Raw genomic sequence first — 18,280 nt, 5'->3', positions numbered from 1 at the left:
ACAAAAACATGAGGGGGAGGGCACAGAGACCTTGAACTCGCTATTTAGTTTAGTCTGGCCTCAAACATGAGACAATTCTTGCCAGATGTGATAGTTCATTCCCTTAATGCTAACACTTGGGAGATTAAACAGGAAAATGGCCGTAAGTCTGAGGCCATTTGGGGGTTATAGAGTGGGATCCAGGCCAGTTTTGACTTGAGTGAGACCATGCCTTGAGAATATTTAAAACAATTTGAGGCAATCTTCTTCAATTTAATCTTGAGAATGCTAAGATTACAGGCATGAGCCACTTCACCCATCCTTATTTCTATGAGTGTGCTGGGCACCTGAGATCAAAATATTTTACACTTACAACATCCCAATTCAGTCTAGCCAATTTCAAGTTCTCAATTGTCACATATGGCTAGTGGCTACCATGTCAGACAGCAAACATCTAAGGTCACATTTATTCCTAGGGATAAGACCAAGATTTTCAGGCCTTTTTTTTTTCTCTTTTTTTATTTTTATTTTTTTGTTTATTTTTATTTTATTTGAGAACGACAGACAGAAAGAAAGAAGCAGATAGAGAGAGAATGGGCGTGCCAGGGCCTCCAGCCACTGCAAATGAACTCCAGACACGTGCACCCCCTTGTGCATCTGGCTAACATGGGTCCTGGGGAATGGAGCCTCAAATCAGGGTCCTTAGGCTTCACAGGCAAGTGCTTAACCACTAAACCATCTCTCCAGCCTTTTTTTTTTTTTTAAGTAGGGTCTCCTTCTAGCCCAGGCTGACATGGAATTTAGGGTAGCCTGAAATTCACAGCAATCCTACTTCTGCCTCCCAAGTGATGGGATTAAAGGTGTATGTTACCACACCCAGATCTCCTTTTTTGTTTTGTAAGACAAGTTCTCACTAGGTGGTCCAGACTGGCTTTGAACTTGCAATATTTCTGCCTCAGCCTTTCCAGTTCTGGGATTACCTGGTCTATACTCAACTCTTAAAGGCAAATCCTAGTTACAGTCACTGAAAAGAGTTATTCCCAGCCGGGCATGGTAGTGCACACCTTTAATCCCAGCAGTCTGGAGGCAAAGGTAGGAGGCCACCCTGAGACTACATAGTGAATTCCAGGTCAGCCTGAGCCAGAGTAAGACCCTATCTTGGGGGAAAAAAAAATAGTTATTCCTTATTTCACCTGAGGACAAATCAAGCCATTATCTGGCTTCCTATAAAATTAGAACTCAGATGTGGAAGTCTTTCCATTAAACAGTAAGTGCTAAATAGATTTATTTGAGATAAATATATTTACTTGAGAAATGAACTCGGATGTGGCAGTCTGACTTCATAGGGATTGGCTTTGCATTCTGTATCATTAACAAATGAGCTAACTGTTATGCCACAGTTTTACTAATTAATGTGTGGTGTGTTTTATGTATCTATACAGGTGTGACAGGGTCTCTTGCCAGTGCAAACAAATATCAGACACTTGTGCCTTTTTGCATCCAGCTTTGTATGGGTGGCTGGGGAACTGAACCAAGGCCAAAAAGCTTTCCAAGCAAGTGCCTTTAATTGCTAGCCCAGCTCCCTAGCCTCATACCAGTTTTGATGAAACTACACTTATGTCAAATTTCACACTTTAAATTGTCCATTAAAACTATTTAAACTTGGGCCTGGGCTAGAGCAAAAGACCCTACCTCGAAAAAACAAAAACAAAAACAAAACTATCTGAACTTGGGCTGGGGAAAGATGGTTTAGCAGTTAAGGTACATGCCTGAGAAGCTTAAGAACCCAGGTTTGATTCCCCAGTACCCATGTAAGCCAGATGCACAAGGGGGTACATGCACCAGTTCATTTGTAGTGGCTAAAGGCCCTAACATGCCCATTCTCTACCTGCTTCTCCCCGCTCCACCAAATAAATAAGATAAAAGAAGTTTTAAAAGAAGTTTTAAAGAATCGATCTTGTTAATAAATAAACAGACTACTTAAACTTGCATGAAAAAAGTGATCATGTAGGCTAGAAATGTAGCTTAGTGACAAGAGATTTTGCCTAGCATGCCCAAGGCCATAAAACCAAACACCAAGAATTTAACAGAAGAAAATGGGCATTGCTTAAAAGTATGACAGAGGGCTCATTCACAGTTTCCAAAATTGTGCAGAGAACATACAAGCAAGAAAATCTGAAGACCAACGAATGGCACTTGTGAATCATGAGCAGGTTCAGTGTAGACACCCTAGGGTATTCTTCATGCTACTGCATCAATCTAGAAAATGACTATTTGGTTTAGGAAGAAATTCAGATTCAGATTTATGTCCATTTTGGTTATTTTCTTTTTCCCCTGAATTTTCAAGGTAGATTATTGCTCAAACCCAGGCTGACCTAGAATTCACTATGTAGGCTCAGGCTGGCCTCAAATTTACAGTGATCCTCCTATCTTTGCCTCTTGAGTGCTGGGATTAAAAGCGTGTGCCACCACGCCCAGCTCTAATTGTTGTTATTTTTAAAGAATTACAAGCTTACACTTCCATTTATTACTTCATATGCTGTTGTGTTCTTTTTTACACAAGACTTTGCTTTATTACATGCATAATTATAAATCTGCACTAAGTGAAAATGTATAAAGCAACAGTGACCTCGGTTTAAGCCACACCAAGAAAGAACTGGACAACCCATTAACTCTTCTGCCAATGTCCATTCTAGTGCCTTGAATATGACTGCTTCCATTTTTTTCTTTTATTTTTATTTATTTATTTTGGTTTTTCCAGGCTGACCTGGAATTCATTACGTAGTCTCAGAGTGACCTCGAACTCATAGCAATCCTCCTTCCTCTGCCTCCCGAGTGGTGGGATTAAAGGCATGCAGCACCTCATCTGGCTCAGTTTCTTACAATTTACATAGCACTTGTCAAAGTACTTATCTATTCACTGTCTGGTTTGTTTTTATTTTAATTGTTACGTGTGTGTGTGTGTGTGTGTGTGTGTGTGTGTGTGTGTGTGTGTGTATACATACCACGTTCTCTTCTTGCTACAAATGAATGCCCAAAAGACTTTACATAGGTGGCTGGGAAACTGAACCTGAGCCTGTAGGTTTTGCAAAAAGTATCTTTAGTTGGATGTGGCGGTGCACACCTTTAATCCCAGAACTCAGGAGATAGAGGTAGGAGGATTACCATGAGTTCGAGGCCATCCTGAGACTACATAGTTAATTCCAGGTCAGCCTGGACCAGAGTGAGACCCTACCTCAAAAAAAAAAAAAAAAATTGGGGCTGGAGAGATGGCTTAGCAGTTAAGCGCTTGCCTGTGAAGCCTAAGAACCCCGGTTCAAGGCTCGGTTCCCCAGGTCCCACGTTAGCCAGATGCACAAGGGGGCGCACGCGTCTGGAGTTCGTTTGCAGAGGCTGGAAGCCCTGGCGCGCCCATTCTCTCTCTCCCTCTATCTGTCTTTCTCTCTGTGTCTGTCGCTCTCAAATAAATAAATAAAAAATTTTTTAAAAATTTAAAAAAAAAATTGACCTTTTAAAAAAAAGTGCCTTTAACCATTGAGCCATCTTTCCAGCCCATTTTTGTTTTTTTCAGGCAGAGTCTCACTCCATCCCAGGCTGACCTGGAATTCACTCTGTGGAATTGAACTCATAGTGATCCTCCTACCTCAACCTCCCAGTGCTAGGATTACAGATGTAAGCCACCATGGCAGACTTCAAACTTAACTTCCAGGCTAGAGAGATGACTTAGCGGTTAAGGTGCTTGCCTAAGAAGCCTAAGGACCCAAGCTCAATTCCCAAGCAGCCACATAAGTCAGATGTACATGGTGGTACATGCATCTGGAGTTCATTTGCAATGGTTAGAGGCCCTGGCATGCCCATTCTCTATTTACCTCTTTATCTCAAATTAAAAAATAAAATAAAATAAATTCCTTTTGGGCTGGAGGGATGGTCTAGTGGTTAAGGCGTTTGCCTGCAAACCCAAAGGACCCAGGTTTGATTCCCCAGGACCCACGTTAGGCAGATGCACAAAGGGGCGCATGCGTCTGGAGTTCATTAGCACTGTCTAGAAGCCCTGGTGTGCCCATTCTCTCTCTCTCCCCCTCTTTCTCTGTCAAATAAATAAATAAATAAATGTAAAATATTTTAAAAAATAACTTCCTTTTAAGTAACTGGGTATTGTTTCCTAAATCTATACTATGGCCTTGCCTTTTACCAATTTTAATTAGCCATCTCACCTTAAAAAAAAAAAAAAAGAATATTTATTTATTTGCAAGCAAAGAGAGAAAAGTGAAACAGACAGAGAGAATGGGTATGCCAGGGCTTTCTGGTGCTGCAAACTAACTCCAGGTACATGCACCACTTTGTGTATCTGACTTTACATGGGTACTGGGGAATCAAACTCAGATCACTAGGCTTTGTAGGCAAGTGCCTTAACTGCTAAGCCATCTCTTCACCCCCATCTCACCTTTTTATCTAGACTGTGAAAAGTTTTAATTAATAATCACTCTCTAGAGAGGTCAATTTCTTCTTGAGACAAGGTCTCCTGGTCTCATCTTAAACTAGCAATTCTTGTACCTCAATCTAAGTGCTAGAATCACAGTTGTCAGTTTCAAATTGCACCCATGTCCCCCTAGTTCTAGTGTTCTTTTGGCCCTGTCTCCCCCTCAGATACACAAGCTTCTTGCGCATGCTAGGGAATGAAGCTGAGGCCTCATGCTCACACATGCTCAGAGTGTTCTACTGCTGGATTTACACCTCTAGCCCTTGCCTACTCCTCTGTCCATGTTTACCTTTCCTCTTTCATGTTTGTCCATTAAAATGTTATTTCCTGATTCCAAACCTATCAGGCTTCCTTAAACTGAGAACATTTGAACAAGTACAAGGAAAAGGCCTTAGCTCTCTCAGCTATGCCATTTAATAAGGATCTAAGAACAGTTAACCTCTACCCCAGAGGCCCAGTCATAGCCACTCTCCCAAATGTGTCCATCTGGACACAAGACTCACTGAAATTCAGCTCCACAGGCAGGACTCATTTGTAAGATCACAAGTTAGTCACAAACACGAAGGACTGAAGTACAGAAGGTACAAAGAACCGCAACAAGCCACAGAAGAACATTCTGGCATCACCCATTGCAGAGCCCACTTGGGAAACTCACCAGTAGGAGCTATGGAAGGGGGTCTGCCTCGTTTTCTTTTTGGCTCCTTCAAGTTCTCTTGTGGACTCTTCACAATATCATTTTCAGGCTTTTTATCCACTTGGATGTCCCCAGAGTACTCCCTGTCATTTTCTGAAATGTTCTCCTTATCTTCCTTCTCGTTCTTAGGCAGGCTTTTCTCAGACACCTTGCTTTTTTCAGAACAGATTAACTTGCCTTCCTTGTCAGGGTGCCTGGGCCGTTTTTCTGTCTTTAAGGCTTTGTCTTCTTTGTCTTTCTTCCCTTTGACCACGGCTTTTTTCTGTTCCTTAAACTTCTCTCGTTTATCAGGAGATGACGAAAGACTTTTGTGATCTGTTTCTTTAGGCCTAGCATTACCCACAATATTCTAAAATGAGCAAAATAGCGATGAAACACACTTTGTGATTACTTGCAAATACAAACTTTAGGAGGCTGCTTGCAAATTTATGAAGACAAAGGAAGACACTCAAAAAGGACATATGCCAGGTCACATAATGCAGAGCACCAGCAAAGATAGATGAGCTTTGAGAACCAGTACTAAGCTTGAAGGCAAATGCCATGTTCAAGTCCTTCTGAGACTCACAACCTCCCTTATGATGAGTAACTCACTAGACTGGTTAAATGGATAGTCAGGCTAACTACCCAGGAATCTTGTACTATAGAAGCAATCTTCTCAGCACAAGTTTTCTAAGGAAATGTCTTCATGCTTCTGGTCCCTAGCATGATTCTGACCCCGGACTTTTTAGAAGCCTACTTCAGTTTGCCAGTGGATGCTGATACAGAGAAAATCTCAAGAGGTTGAACTGGAGGTTGAACAGAAAAATTGTTAAGAATGCCCAACCCACACATAGTCTTAACTTCTTCTCCTGGGTAAAGGCTGTGCTCAGCCTAGCAAGCCACCTACTGTGTTCTGAACTGACTGGGGTCTTTTTTTGTTTGTTTGTTTGTTTGTTTGTTTGTTTGACGTAGGGTCTCACTCTAGCCCAGGCTGACCTGGAATTTATTCTGTTGTCTCAGGGTGGCCTTGAACTCACGGTGATCCTACTACCTCTACCTCCCAAGTGCTGGGATTATGATCCTCCTACCTCTGCCTCCCTAGTGCTGGGATTAAAGGCGTGTGCCACCACGGGCCTGACTGGGGTCTTTCTTCATTGAAAACAAGTGCTATTGCTAATTTCTTACTAAATTATCTTAAAATTCATCCTAAAAGTTTTATGTCCTCATGTGACTGGTTTTATAATATACCAACTTTGAAAGCTCTGAAATGTCTAAAATCATGATTAAGTTTGTGTGTGTTACTCTTCCAAGACCTCTGAAGAACAGAGCCTCCCTCCACGTATCACTGGGTGGGATCGCTAGCACCTAGCACACAAACTAGGCACAAGTATTTTTTAAGAAGCAGGAAAGAAACATTTAAATGCTCATCAAAGCTGGCCATGGTGGCGCACGCCTTTAATCCCAGCATTTTGGAGGCAGAGGCAGGAGGATCGCCATGAGTTTGAGGCCACCCTGAGATAACATAGTGAATTCCAGGTCAGCCTGAGCTACAGCGAGACCCTATTTCAAAAAAAATAAATAAATAAAAATAAAAAAAATTAATGCTCATCAAGTAAAGGTGTAATGTGTTCCAAAGGGAAAAATAACAAATAAGGAAACATTTTTCAAGTCCCAAAATCCAGTTTGAAAAGACATGCTCTCTGTAACTACTAGCAGAAATAGAAATTGCAGACACCCTTCTGGAAGGAGGGAATAATGCCATTTGGGGCCAAAAAAACTTAGAACTTTACACATTTAAACTGAAATAAACTCCTAGAAATGGAAATTTTTAGCAGAATATTAGACTTTTCAGTCAGATTTACAAATAACATAATGTCCATTTTGGAACTGGTTACAAAAAGGATGGGGACATACCTATTATAGAATACTGCAAACCTATTAAAAAGCCTATTTTCAGCTAGGGGGGTGCACGCCTTTAATTCCAGCATTTAGGAAGCTGAGGTAGGAGGATTACCATGAGTTAAAGGCCACCCTGAGACTATATAGAGAATTCCAGGTCAGCCTGGGCTAGAGTGAAACCCTACCTGGAGGGAGGGAAAAAAAAAACACGCCTATTTTCAGAGTATGAAGGAATTTGGAGGAATGTTTATTTGTTAAAAGAGCAAGTTAGAGCTGGAGAGATGGCTTAGCAGTTAAGCGCTTGCCTGTGAAGCCTAAGGAGCCCAGTTCGAGAATTGATTCCCCAGGACCCACGTTAACCAGACACACAAGGGGACACACGCATCTGGAGTTCATTTGCAGTAGCTGGAAGCCCTGGCGCACCCATTCTCTCTATCCACCTCTTTCTCTGTCTGTCGCTCAGATAAATAAATAAACAATTGAAAAAAGGAGCAAGTTAAAGACAATAATATGAACTTGGCCCAGATTTTAGAAAAGATGTGTGTGAATAAACAGACAAATACACACACGTTTATAACCAAAATTACACACCAAAATTTTTTAAAAAACTGTATCTGGATGATGGGGCTACAGTTTTTACTTTTTACGCTTTTGAGTATTTCCCAGATTTTCTATACCATACATACATTATTGTTATAAATTCAAAAAACTAAATGACACCAAAGTAGAAAGGTACAAATCATCAAAACATTTAGGTTAATATAATTCTAAAAATTAAAAACTGATATCATATGAAAAAATTAACTATCTAACTATCCATGAAGTCCCAAAAGCCTTGGCCTGTGCTTGATGGCCTGCCAAGACAGAGGTAAGGTGAGAAACTATAGAGACAGCTGAGAATTGAGAAGTGATGTTCTGAAAAATCCTCAAATCAGTAAGACAACACCTCTGAGCCAAAACACTGTGAGGGCCATCATACAACTTACTGAGTAAGCAGATGAATTTATTAGAGATGATGGTTCAAGTCTGTAATTGCAGCACTCAAGAAGCTGAGGCAGGAAGACTGTTTTGAGCTTGAGGCTAGTCTGAACCCCAGAAAGAGACCCTACCCAAAAATAAAATTTTTTAAAATATCTTAAAAAAATTAACTTTTCAAGCCGGGTGTAGTGGTACATGCCTTTAATCCCAGCACTCAGGAGGCAGAGGTTGGAGGATTGCCATGAGTTCAAGGCCACCCTGAGACTCCATAGTGAATTTATAGGTCAGCCTGGGCTAGAGCAAGAGCCTACCTCAGGGAAAAAATAATAATAATTTTTCAGCCTGGCATGGTGGCGCACTCCTTTAATCTCAGCACATGACAGGCAGAGGTAGGTGGATCACTGTGAGTTCAAGGCCACCCAAGACTACACAGTGAATTCCAAGTCAGCCTGGACTAAAGTGAAACTCTTACCCTGAAAAACCAGTAAGTAAATAAATAAATAAAAATAACCTTTGTGATTCGGAGCCATAGACTTCCCTTTGGGAAGTTTAAGTATATGATTTTGAATAAGTTTACTTTTCAGTCTTTTATTTAACTCATTCCACAAACTTCACACACACATATACACCAAAAAAAGGTTGGGGGGAGGCAAAATATTATAGAGTACAGTGTTGCTTCTCAGATGCTTGTGAGGCACTCAGAAAGCATTGTCAAGGGGCCAAAGCTTTATAATTCCGTCAATGTTTTGTAGCCCCAAAAAGCTACCATGTCTCAATCTTCAACATATGTACAAAATTTGTTAATATCTGTCTCAAGTAGAAGCACAATCATCAGGGAAAAAGACATAACTGGTTACAGTATCATCAAAAAACTGTCTCAACTACCACCCAAAGGGGAGCAACCAGTCATAATTTCTTAAAAATTAAACCTCTTAAGTGGCTTTATACCAGTAATATTTTGGGTTTTTAAAAAATTAGAAAATATCCAAATTTTGGGTTTTTTCCCCTTCACTATTTCATTAAAACATGAAAATGGCAGACTAAAGGGGGAAGAAATCATGAAACAAGCGATCATTGCTAGCAGAGGGCTCATGGCAGAGAGACCTATTCCCAAGATCAGAGCTCAGGCTCTATGCTCAGGCAAGTACATGCAAGGTGAATGGGACAGCAAAACACAAGACTCTCAAACTAGGCACATCTAGCTAAAGCAGTTACCACAGCACAAGGGACAGTTCTCTAGATCACCAAGCCACGGCACAGGACAAAGCTAAATGAGAAGGAAATGTGCTCTAGTTCCCAGATGATGACTTACAGCTCTGAGGGCAGGGCACAGGGAAAGGGGGAAAGAACAGTAACGAGACACTTAAGGAAAGAAGGAAACAGGCAACAGGCAGTAGGTAGGGTCCATTCCATGTATGCCAGCATTGTTGAAAGAGAGAATTTGCATTAAAAGGAAATGGCAAAGAAACAAATATTTACAGCTTCTGAAAATTTGTGCATTATTTTCTGGTGAAACTGTCAGAAGGAGGAAATAAAGACTTGTCATCAACAACAAATGTAGCATCTTTATTGAGAAACAAAAGTACAATATTAGCATTGCTCATAACACAAAGCACAAAACCACATTTCTCACCTGATCTTTGGAAAAAGCTTTGACATGAATATGTTTGACAGTCTGAACTACTCCATCATAAAATTTCACAGTGTAAGTACCTAAAATTCAAGAAGATATGATTTTAACTCACAGTTTCATGAAAGCAGTAACTTCCAAAGTACAAACACAAGGGAGTTCCAACCACATAACGAATTTATGTGAGTTAAAAAAAAAAAAAAATTTTAAAACTAAGAATCATGTTGAGGGTTGAGGACTTAGCACAGTGGTGGAGTGTCTACCTAGCATGCACAAAACCCTCAGTTCCAGTTCCAGCACCAAAAAAAACCAAGAACATTGTACAACCTAACAATATGCTTTCTTTGTTTCTTAGTCGACTACTTTATATTTTTTTAATAAAAAATCACAGGGGCTAGAGAGGTTGCTCAGTGGTTGAGGCACTTGCCTGCAAAGCCTAAGGACCTGGGTTCAATTCCCCAAGTGGCAGTCTGGAGTTCATTTATAGTGGCTGGAGGCCCTGGCTTGCCCATTCTCTCTCTAAATAAACAAACACAGCCAGGTATAGTGGCACACGCCTTTAATCCCAGCACTCAGGAGGCAGAGGTAGGAGGATCACTGAGTTCAAGGCCACCCTGAGACTACATAGTGAATTCCAGGTCAGCCTGAGCTAGAGTAAGACCCTACCTCAAAAAACAAAACAAACAAACAAACAAAATATTTAAAAGGGGCTGGAGAGATGGCTTAGCTGTAAAAGCATTTTTCTGCAAGGCCAAAGGACCCAGGTTCGATTCCCCAGTACCCATGTAAGCCAGATGCACAAGGTGGTACACGTATCTGGATTTCATTTGCAGTGGCTAGAGGCCCTTGGTGACCCATTCTCTCCTCTCCTCCCTTCTTCCCTCTCTATCTGCCTCTCTCTCTCAAATGAATACATAAATACTTAAAAAAATATTGGGCTGGAGAGATGGCTTGGCAGTTAAGCGCTTGCCTGTGAAGCCTAAAGACCCCAGTTCAAGGCTCGATTCCCCAGGACCCACGTTAGTCAGATGCACAAGGGGGCGCACACATCTGGAGTTTGTTTGCAGTAGCTGGAGGCCCTGGCGTGCCCATTCTCTCTCTCTCTCTCTATCTGCCTTTCTCGCTCTGTCACTCTCAAATAAACAAAACTAAACAAAACAATTTTTCTTTTTAAATTAGCCAGGCATGGTGGCACACACTTTTAGCCCTAGCACTTGGGAGGCAGAAGTAGGAGGATCGCCATGAGTTTGAGGCCACCTTAAAAATACAGAGTGAGTTCCAGGTCAGTCTGGGCTACAGTGAGACCTTACCTAGGGGGGAAAAAAAATCACAACCAGAAGCCAGGTGTGGTAGCACACGCCCTTAATCTCAGCACTCTGCAGGCACAGGTAGAACTGCTAGGAGTTTGAGGCCCTGGTCAGCTTGGGATACAATATGAGAGCCTGGGGCTGGAGAGATGGCTTAGTGGTTAAGGCGTTTGTCTGCAAAGCCAAAGGACCTCAGTTCGATTTCCCAGGACCCACGTAAACCAGATACAAGAGGGGGCACATGCGTGTGGAGTTCATTTGCAGTGGCTGGAGGCCCTGGTATGCCCATTCTCTCTCTCCCTCTTTCTGTCTCTTTCTCTATCCCTCTCAAATAAATAAATATTTTTTTTAAACTATGAGAGCCTACCTTGAAAACAAAAGAAGAGGAGGCTGGAGAGATGGCTTAGCGGTTAAGGCACTTGCCTGCAAAGCCAAAGGACCTCGGTTTGATTCCCCAGGACCCACATAAGTCAGATGCACAAGGTGGCACAAGTGTCTGGAACTCATTTGCAGTGGTTGCAGACCCTGGCATACCCATTCTCTCTCTTTCTATCTCTCTCTGCCTGTTTCTCTCTCACACAAATAATTAAAAAATATATTAGCCTGACGTGGTGGCACACGCCTTTAATCCCAGCACTTGGGAAGCAGAGATAGGAGAATCACCATGAGTTCAAGGCCACCCTGAGACAACATAGTGAATTCCACGTCAGCCTGGACTAGAGTAATCCCTTCCTCAAAAAAAACCCACACAAAAAAAGTAGTAGTAATAAATAAAACTAAAGGGGGCTGGAGAGATGGCTTAGTAGTTAAGGTGCTTGCCTGCAAAGCCAAGGAACACAGGTTCGGTTCTCCAGGTCCCATGTAAGCCAGATACACAAGGTGATGAGTGTATCTGGAGTTTGTTTGCAGTAGATAGAAGCCCTAGCACACCTATTCTCACTTTCTCTTTGTCTCTCTCCCTCTTTCTCCGTCTCTAATAAATAAATAAAAATAAAATCTTTAAAAAAATAAAACTAAAAAAAAAAGCTGGGTATGGTGGTACACACGTCTAGTTCCAGCACTTGGCAGGCAGTGGTAGGAAGATTGCCATGAGTTCAAGGCCATTCTGAGACAACATAGTGAATTCCAGGTCAGCCTGAGCTAGAGTGAAACCCTACCTCAAAAAAAATTAAATAAAAAATGGGGGGAAGAGATATGATGGAGAATGGAGATTCAAAGAGGAAAGTAGGGGGAGGGAGGGTATTACCATGGGATATTTTTTATAATCATGGAAGTTGTTAATAAAAAAAATTTGAAAAAAAAAATGAGTTGTAGCCAAGCATAGTGGCACATACCATTAGTCCCAGCACTTAGGAGGCTGAGGTAGGAGGATCAATGTTCAAGGCCAGCCTGGGCTACAGTGTGAGTTCCAAGTCAGCCTGGGCTTCAAAAAATTAAATTAAATTAAAAAATAGTAACAATGAAATAAGAATAATTTGAACTCAATTTGAGCCAAGGAAAAAAAAAGCAATTAAACCAACAAAAAATATGAGGAAGTTGGGTGTAGTGGCGCACCTTTAATCCCAGCACTCTGGAGACAGAGGTAAGTGGACTGCCATGTGTTTGAGGCCACCCTGAGGCTACATATGCAGAGTGAATTCCAAGGGCTGGAGAGATGGCTTAGCACTTAGGTGCATGCCTGACAACCTAAGGACCCGTGTTTGACTCTCCAGATCCCACATAAGCCAGACACAAAAAGGTGGCAAGCCAAGGTCAAATATGCCCACTAGGTGGAGCAAGAATCTGGAGTTCAATTGCAGTGGCTGAGGCCCTGCACTAATTCTTTACCTCCTTCTCTCTCTCCCTAAAATTAAAAAAAAAAAAAAAAAAAGAAAGAAAACTTTTTTAATTGTTCAAGCAGGGCATGGTGGCGCATACCTTTAATCCCAGCACTCGGGAAGAAGAGGTAGGAGGACCACCGTGAGTTCAAGGCCACCCTGAGACTACATAATTAATGCAAGGTCAGCCTGGGCCAGACAGAGACTCTACCTCAAAAAACAAACAAACAACAAAGAATGTGAGGAAAACACAGGTATATTAATTCCTTGGTGAATTATACTTATAATTTAATCTTTATTTTCTAGTTTGAAGGTAATATTTTAAACTTTAACAGTTCTGCTAAAGGCATCATGCTTTTAGAAATTCTATGAATCTGAACAATCCATGAGTTCTCTATCTTCATATTGACTGGGTCAAAACACTAAATTCTGCCTTCCACTTATTATATACAGATTATGAAAACCAAAGTGGGAAACCCAAACAATTAGTGGGTGGGGGGTCTTGGTGCTGGGGACTGAAACTAGATCCTTGTGCATGCTAAACCCATGCTCGTTGCTGAGCCCTCAAGTAATCTTACCTTCCCAAACATCATATCCACAAAGGTTCTCATCAGTTGCATCCAAACCACAGCTTTCAAATTTTTGCAACATGGAACTAATCCATGCCCCACCCTTTTTGTTTGCCTCAGGAATTTTAAAAAGGAATTACAGTTAATCTTGCCAAGATTACCTGTGAGTCACTAGTAACCATGTAATGGATTATCAGGGGAACACAAAAGCCTGGACACAATCTTCCTGTATACCTCACATGTACTGCCATACCTGGCTGGTTCTTACTTCCTTGTATTTCTCACTCCACCTCTCCTCTAACCTTAAACAGGGCCTAGTCAGTGGCTAGTCTCCTCTAATAAGTCAAGTCTAAACAAATGTCACTCTGGTTCTCAAAGCCAATCTAATCTGAGCTCAATTATTTTCAAAGCCTAATTCTTTTTACCAGCATCAAATACCCATCAACTCAAAGTCAAAGTCACTCACTACTTATTTGCTATTGACAGAAATACCTGGTACATTTCCATCTCTCCATCTCCTCCTGCACCCTGCACCTTACTCAAACCACACACACACCCCCCACACTAAGTCTCTCAAAATGACTGCAGCAATCATCCTAGGGCCTCAGCGAGTTCTAGGATTACAAGTACAGGACACCACACCATGATCCAGCTCCACACTGTTATAAAAGTGGTTTCCTACCTAGAACTACCACTTATTGATCATTAGATGACCAGCTCAAATGACTACATAACAACTGTGTACAAGCTTTTTAGCTTCCCAGGTACTAGAGAATTCCTCCTACTCTGAACTCAAAGTTTCATTTGACAACTGAACTGGAGAGTTAAAATTGATCTACCATAAAGAAATGATCCCAGTATGTGTGTGGGGGGGGGAAGATTACCATGGGATATTTTTTTATAATCATTGAAAACGCTAATAAAAATTAAAAAAAAAAAAAAAAGAAATGATCCCAACTCAAAAGAAGGCTCTGCTAGGAATGGTAGTGTATAACTTTAATCCCAGCACTAGGAGACAGAGGTAGAAGGATCACTGTGAGTTGGAGGCCATCCTGAGACTACATAATTGAATTCCAGGCCAGCCTAAGCTAGAACAAGACCCTATCTGGGGAGGGGGAGAAAGGTTCAAGGTCAAAGACCATGTCTCACTTTGGTTTCTTCCTCACATAGCATGTGGCTCACAACAGATCAGTAAGTACTTCTCAAAGAGAGGTACCCAGACCAATAGCATTAACGACTCCTGGCAAATGCAATTTACCAGCCCTATCTCAGAGATACTAGATCAGAAACTTTGGGAGTGGGGCACAGAAATGTGTTTTAATAGGTCCTCAGGGTGATTCCGATGAATGCCACAGTTGAAACCCACTGCTTATAAACAACTAGCAGTTAGTTACCTCCTGAATATTACAAAACAGGGGTCAACTCAGAAGCTAAGAAGCATGGTATCAGAACACACACAGTTAGGCTTGTGGAGTAAGACAGCAGCAGTCAGATGGCAAACTATGATAAAGGAAGCCTAAGGAAGAAAGCATAAACAATTCTCTATACAAGGCAGCTCAACCGAGGACAAAGGTTTGAGTCTTTCCCAGCCTAGACTGTGAGGTTGCTGCCAGGCATAAGTAACATTAAGCAATGCTATGATATGGAATGCTCAATAGGTCTCCTCGGCCCCCACTCACACCCATGGTACTAGTCCTCAGGATGGCTAGGAACTAACTCTGTAGCTGGGGATGACCTTAAACTTCTGATCCTCTTACCTCCACCTAACAAGTGCTGGGATTACAGGCTTGTGCTATCAACACCCAGTTTACTCAATGTTGAGAATCAAATTCAGAGCACGGTGCATGCTAGATACCCTATAAACTGACCCATAACCTCAGCTTTGTTTTGAATTATCTTAAATATTTTATTTATTTACTTATTTACTTACTTATTTGAGGGGGGACAGAGAGAGAGAGAAAACAGGTGTGTCTGGGCTTCCAACCGCTGCAAACAAACTCCAGACACATGTGCCATCTAGTACATCTGGCTTATGTGGGTTCTGGGGAACTGAACCTGGGTCCTTAGGCTTTGCAGGCAAGAGCCTTAACTGCTAAGCCATCTCTCCAGCCCCTTAAATATTTTTATTTATTATTTATTTGTAAGCAGAGAGAGAGGGAAAGAATGGGCACCACAGGGCCTCTTTCCCCAGCAGACAAACTCCAGATACATGTGCCACTTTGTATATCTGGCTTTAACTAAACCCAGGGCATCAGGGTTGCAAGCAAGTACCTTTAACCTCTAAGTCATCTCTCCAGCCCATTTTGAGATTTGTTTGTTTTGTTTTGTTTGTTTGTTTTGGGGGTTTTTGTTTTTTGTTTTGTTTTACTTTTTTGAGGTAGGATTTCACTTATCTTAGGCTGACCTGGAATTCACTATGTAGTCTCAAGGGTGGCCTCAAACTCACGATGAGCCTCCTACCTCTGCCTCCAGAGTGCTGGGATTAAAGGCATTCTCTACCACATATGGCCTTGTTTTTAACTTTTTATTGAAAGCTTCCATAAGTATAGACAATAAAACCATGATACTTCCTCCCCTCCACTTCCATTCCCCCAGGTGTTTGGAGTAATTTTGAGGCTTACTATTCCTAAATAAAATAAATAAACCAGGTGTGGTGGCACATGCCTTTAATCCCAGCACTCGGGGAGGCCAAGGTAGGAGGATCACTGTGTGTTTGAGGCCACCCTGAGACTAAATACTCAATTTCAGGTCAGCCTGGGCTAGAGTGAAATTCTACCTCAAAAAACCAAATTAATTAATTAAACTTAATTTAATTTGATTTAATCCAGCACTCAGTAAAGACGCTGTCAAGGTCAGCCTGGGCTATATAATGAATTCCAGGCAAGGCTGGACTACAGAGCAAGACTTTGCCTCATTTTAAAAAAAAAAAAAAAGAAAGACAGTGGGTCAGCCTGGGGTAGCGACACTACCTCAACCCCCCCCCAAAAAAAGAGGGTGGCTGGCATGATAGTTCAGTGGTTAAGGAGCTTGCCTGCAAAGCCTGATGTCCCAGGTTCAATTCCTCCGCCAGTACCCACCTAAAGCTGGATGCACAAAGTAGCATGTGCATCTAGAATTTGTAGCACGTAAAGGCCCTGGTGCACCCATTCTCTGTCTCTATCCCTCTCTCTCTCCCCCCTACTTGCAAATAAATAAATCCCAGCACTTGGGAGGCAAAGGTAGGAGGATTTCCTGAGTTCAAGAGCACCCTGAGACTACAGAGTTAATTCCAGGTCAGCCTGGACCAGAGTGAGACCCTATCTCGAAAAAAACCAAAATAAATAAATAAATAATAAATAAATGAATGAATGAATAAATAAAAATAAAGCAGGGCATGATGGGGCGTGCCTTTAATCCCAGCACTCGAGAGGCAAAGATAGGAGGATTACCATGAGTTCAAGGACACCCCGAGACTCCACAGTGAATTCCAGGTCAGCCTGGCTAGAGAGAGACCCTACCTTGAAAAACCAAAAAAAAAAGAAAGAAGTAAATTTTTTAAACAAATACAGAGCTGGATGTGATGGCACACATCTTTAATCCCAGCACTAAGGGGGCAGAAATAAGATTGCCCAAAGTTCAAGGCCATTCGGAGACTACAGAGAGAGTGCCCAGTCAGCGCAGGCTACAGTGAACCTTGCTTCAAAAAAAAAAAGACAAAAAAGCCAGGTGTGGTGGCACACGCTTTTAATCCCAGCACTGGGAGGCAGATGTAGAAGGATCACCATGAGTTCAGGGCCACCCTGAGACTACACAGTGAATTCTAGGGAAGTCTGGGCTAGAGTGAGACCCTACCTTAAAAAAAAAAAAAATCCTAAGATTAGAAAAACAAAACTGAACCCTCCTTGCTGACCTCTAGCTAGCTTTCCAATCACCTCACACTATTTATTTTCCAAGCCCTTAAGCTAACTCCAAACCACAGACTCAGGGTACCAATGACCACTCAGAAATAAACTGAACTCTGCCCAAAGGGTGCTTCATTCTTAGATAGTAATATCCAAGTCCTGATACCTTTGTTTCTTTTGTTGTTATTCTTTGTTTTTTCGAGGTAGGTCTCACTCTAGCCCAGGCTGACCTGGAATTCAGTATGTAGTCTAAGGGTGGGCCTCAAACTCTAGAACTCATGGTTATCTTCCTACTTCTGCCTCCCTAGTACTGGGATTAAAGGTGTACATTACACGACCAGCAAATAAATAAATATTAAAAAAAAAGAGAGAGAGAGAGAGAAATGGGGCTGGAGGGATGGCTTAGTGGTTAAGACGTTTGCCTGCAAAGCTGAAGGACCCAGGTTCAATTTCCCAGGACCCACGTTAGCTAGATGCACAAGGGGGCACACACATCAGGAGTTTATATGCAGTGGTTGGTGGCCTTGGCACATCCATTCTCCCCCCACTCTCCCTCTTTCTCTGTCAAATAAATAAATAATTAAATAAAAATAGAAAAAGAAAAATGGGTCAGTAGTTAAAAGATGCTTGTTTGTGGGCTAGAGAAGTGGCTTAGCAGTTAAGGCATTTGCCTGTGAAGCCTAAGAAATCATGTTCAAATCTCCAGATTCCACATAAGCCAGACACACAGTGACGCAGGTGTACAATGTCACACATGCACACAAAGGGGCACAAGCATCTGAAGTTTGTTTGCATCAGCTGAAGTTCCTGGCATGCCCATTATAACTCGCTTTCAAATAAAAAAGAAAAAAAAAAGGACGCTTGCTTGCAAAGTCTAACAATCTGTGTTCGATTCCCTAGCACACACATAAAATCAGATGCATTAAGTGCTACACAAGTCTGGAGTTCATTTGGAGTGGCAGGAAGCTCTACCATACCATACTCACCCTCATTCATTCATATTCTCTCTCTTTCTCAAATAAATAAATAAATAGGGAGAGTAGCTAAACAGCCCCAGCCACATTTAA

General features: G+C 41.7%; 1 protein-coding gene across 7 annotated transcripts in view; it reads right to left on the bottom strand.

Moving 5' to 3' along the window:
• Phf20 (PHD finger protein 20) overlaps positions 1 to 18,280 on the bottom strand; it is a 124,335-nt gene that overhangs the window by 57,955 nt on the left and 48,100 nt on the right. For 5 of the 7 annotated variants that reach the window (XM_045156234.1, XM_045156239.1, XM_045156236.1 and 2 more), the window contains exons 5-6: positions 9,643 to 9,722; positions 5,115 to 5,502 (exon numbers count right to left, since the gene is read on the bottom strand). The exons of 1 other annotated variant lie outside the window; for it this stretch is intronic. In XM_045156234.1, the coding sequence (XP_045012169.1) occupies positions 5,115 to 5,502; positions 9,643 to 9,722 (468 nt within the window). The remainder of the gene's footprint in view (positions 1 to 5,114; positions 5,503 to 9,642; positions 9,723 to 18,280) is intronic. One more of the 7 variants, XM_045156240.1, reaches the window with a different exon arrangement.

This window comes from Jaculus jaculus, chromosome 8 (genome assembly GCF_020740685.1).
Source record: "Jaculus jaculus isolate mJacJac1 chromosome 8, mJacJac1.mat.Y.cur, whole genome shotgun sequence".
NCBI lineage: Eukaryota > Metazoa > Chordata > Mammalia > Rodentia > Dipodidae > Jaculus > Jaculus jaculus.
Note: the sequence above shows the minus strand (reverse complement) of the source record. Positions and strands in the feature narration are given on the sequence as shown.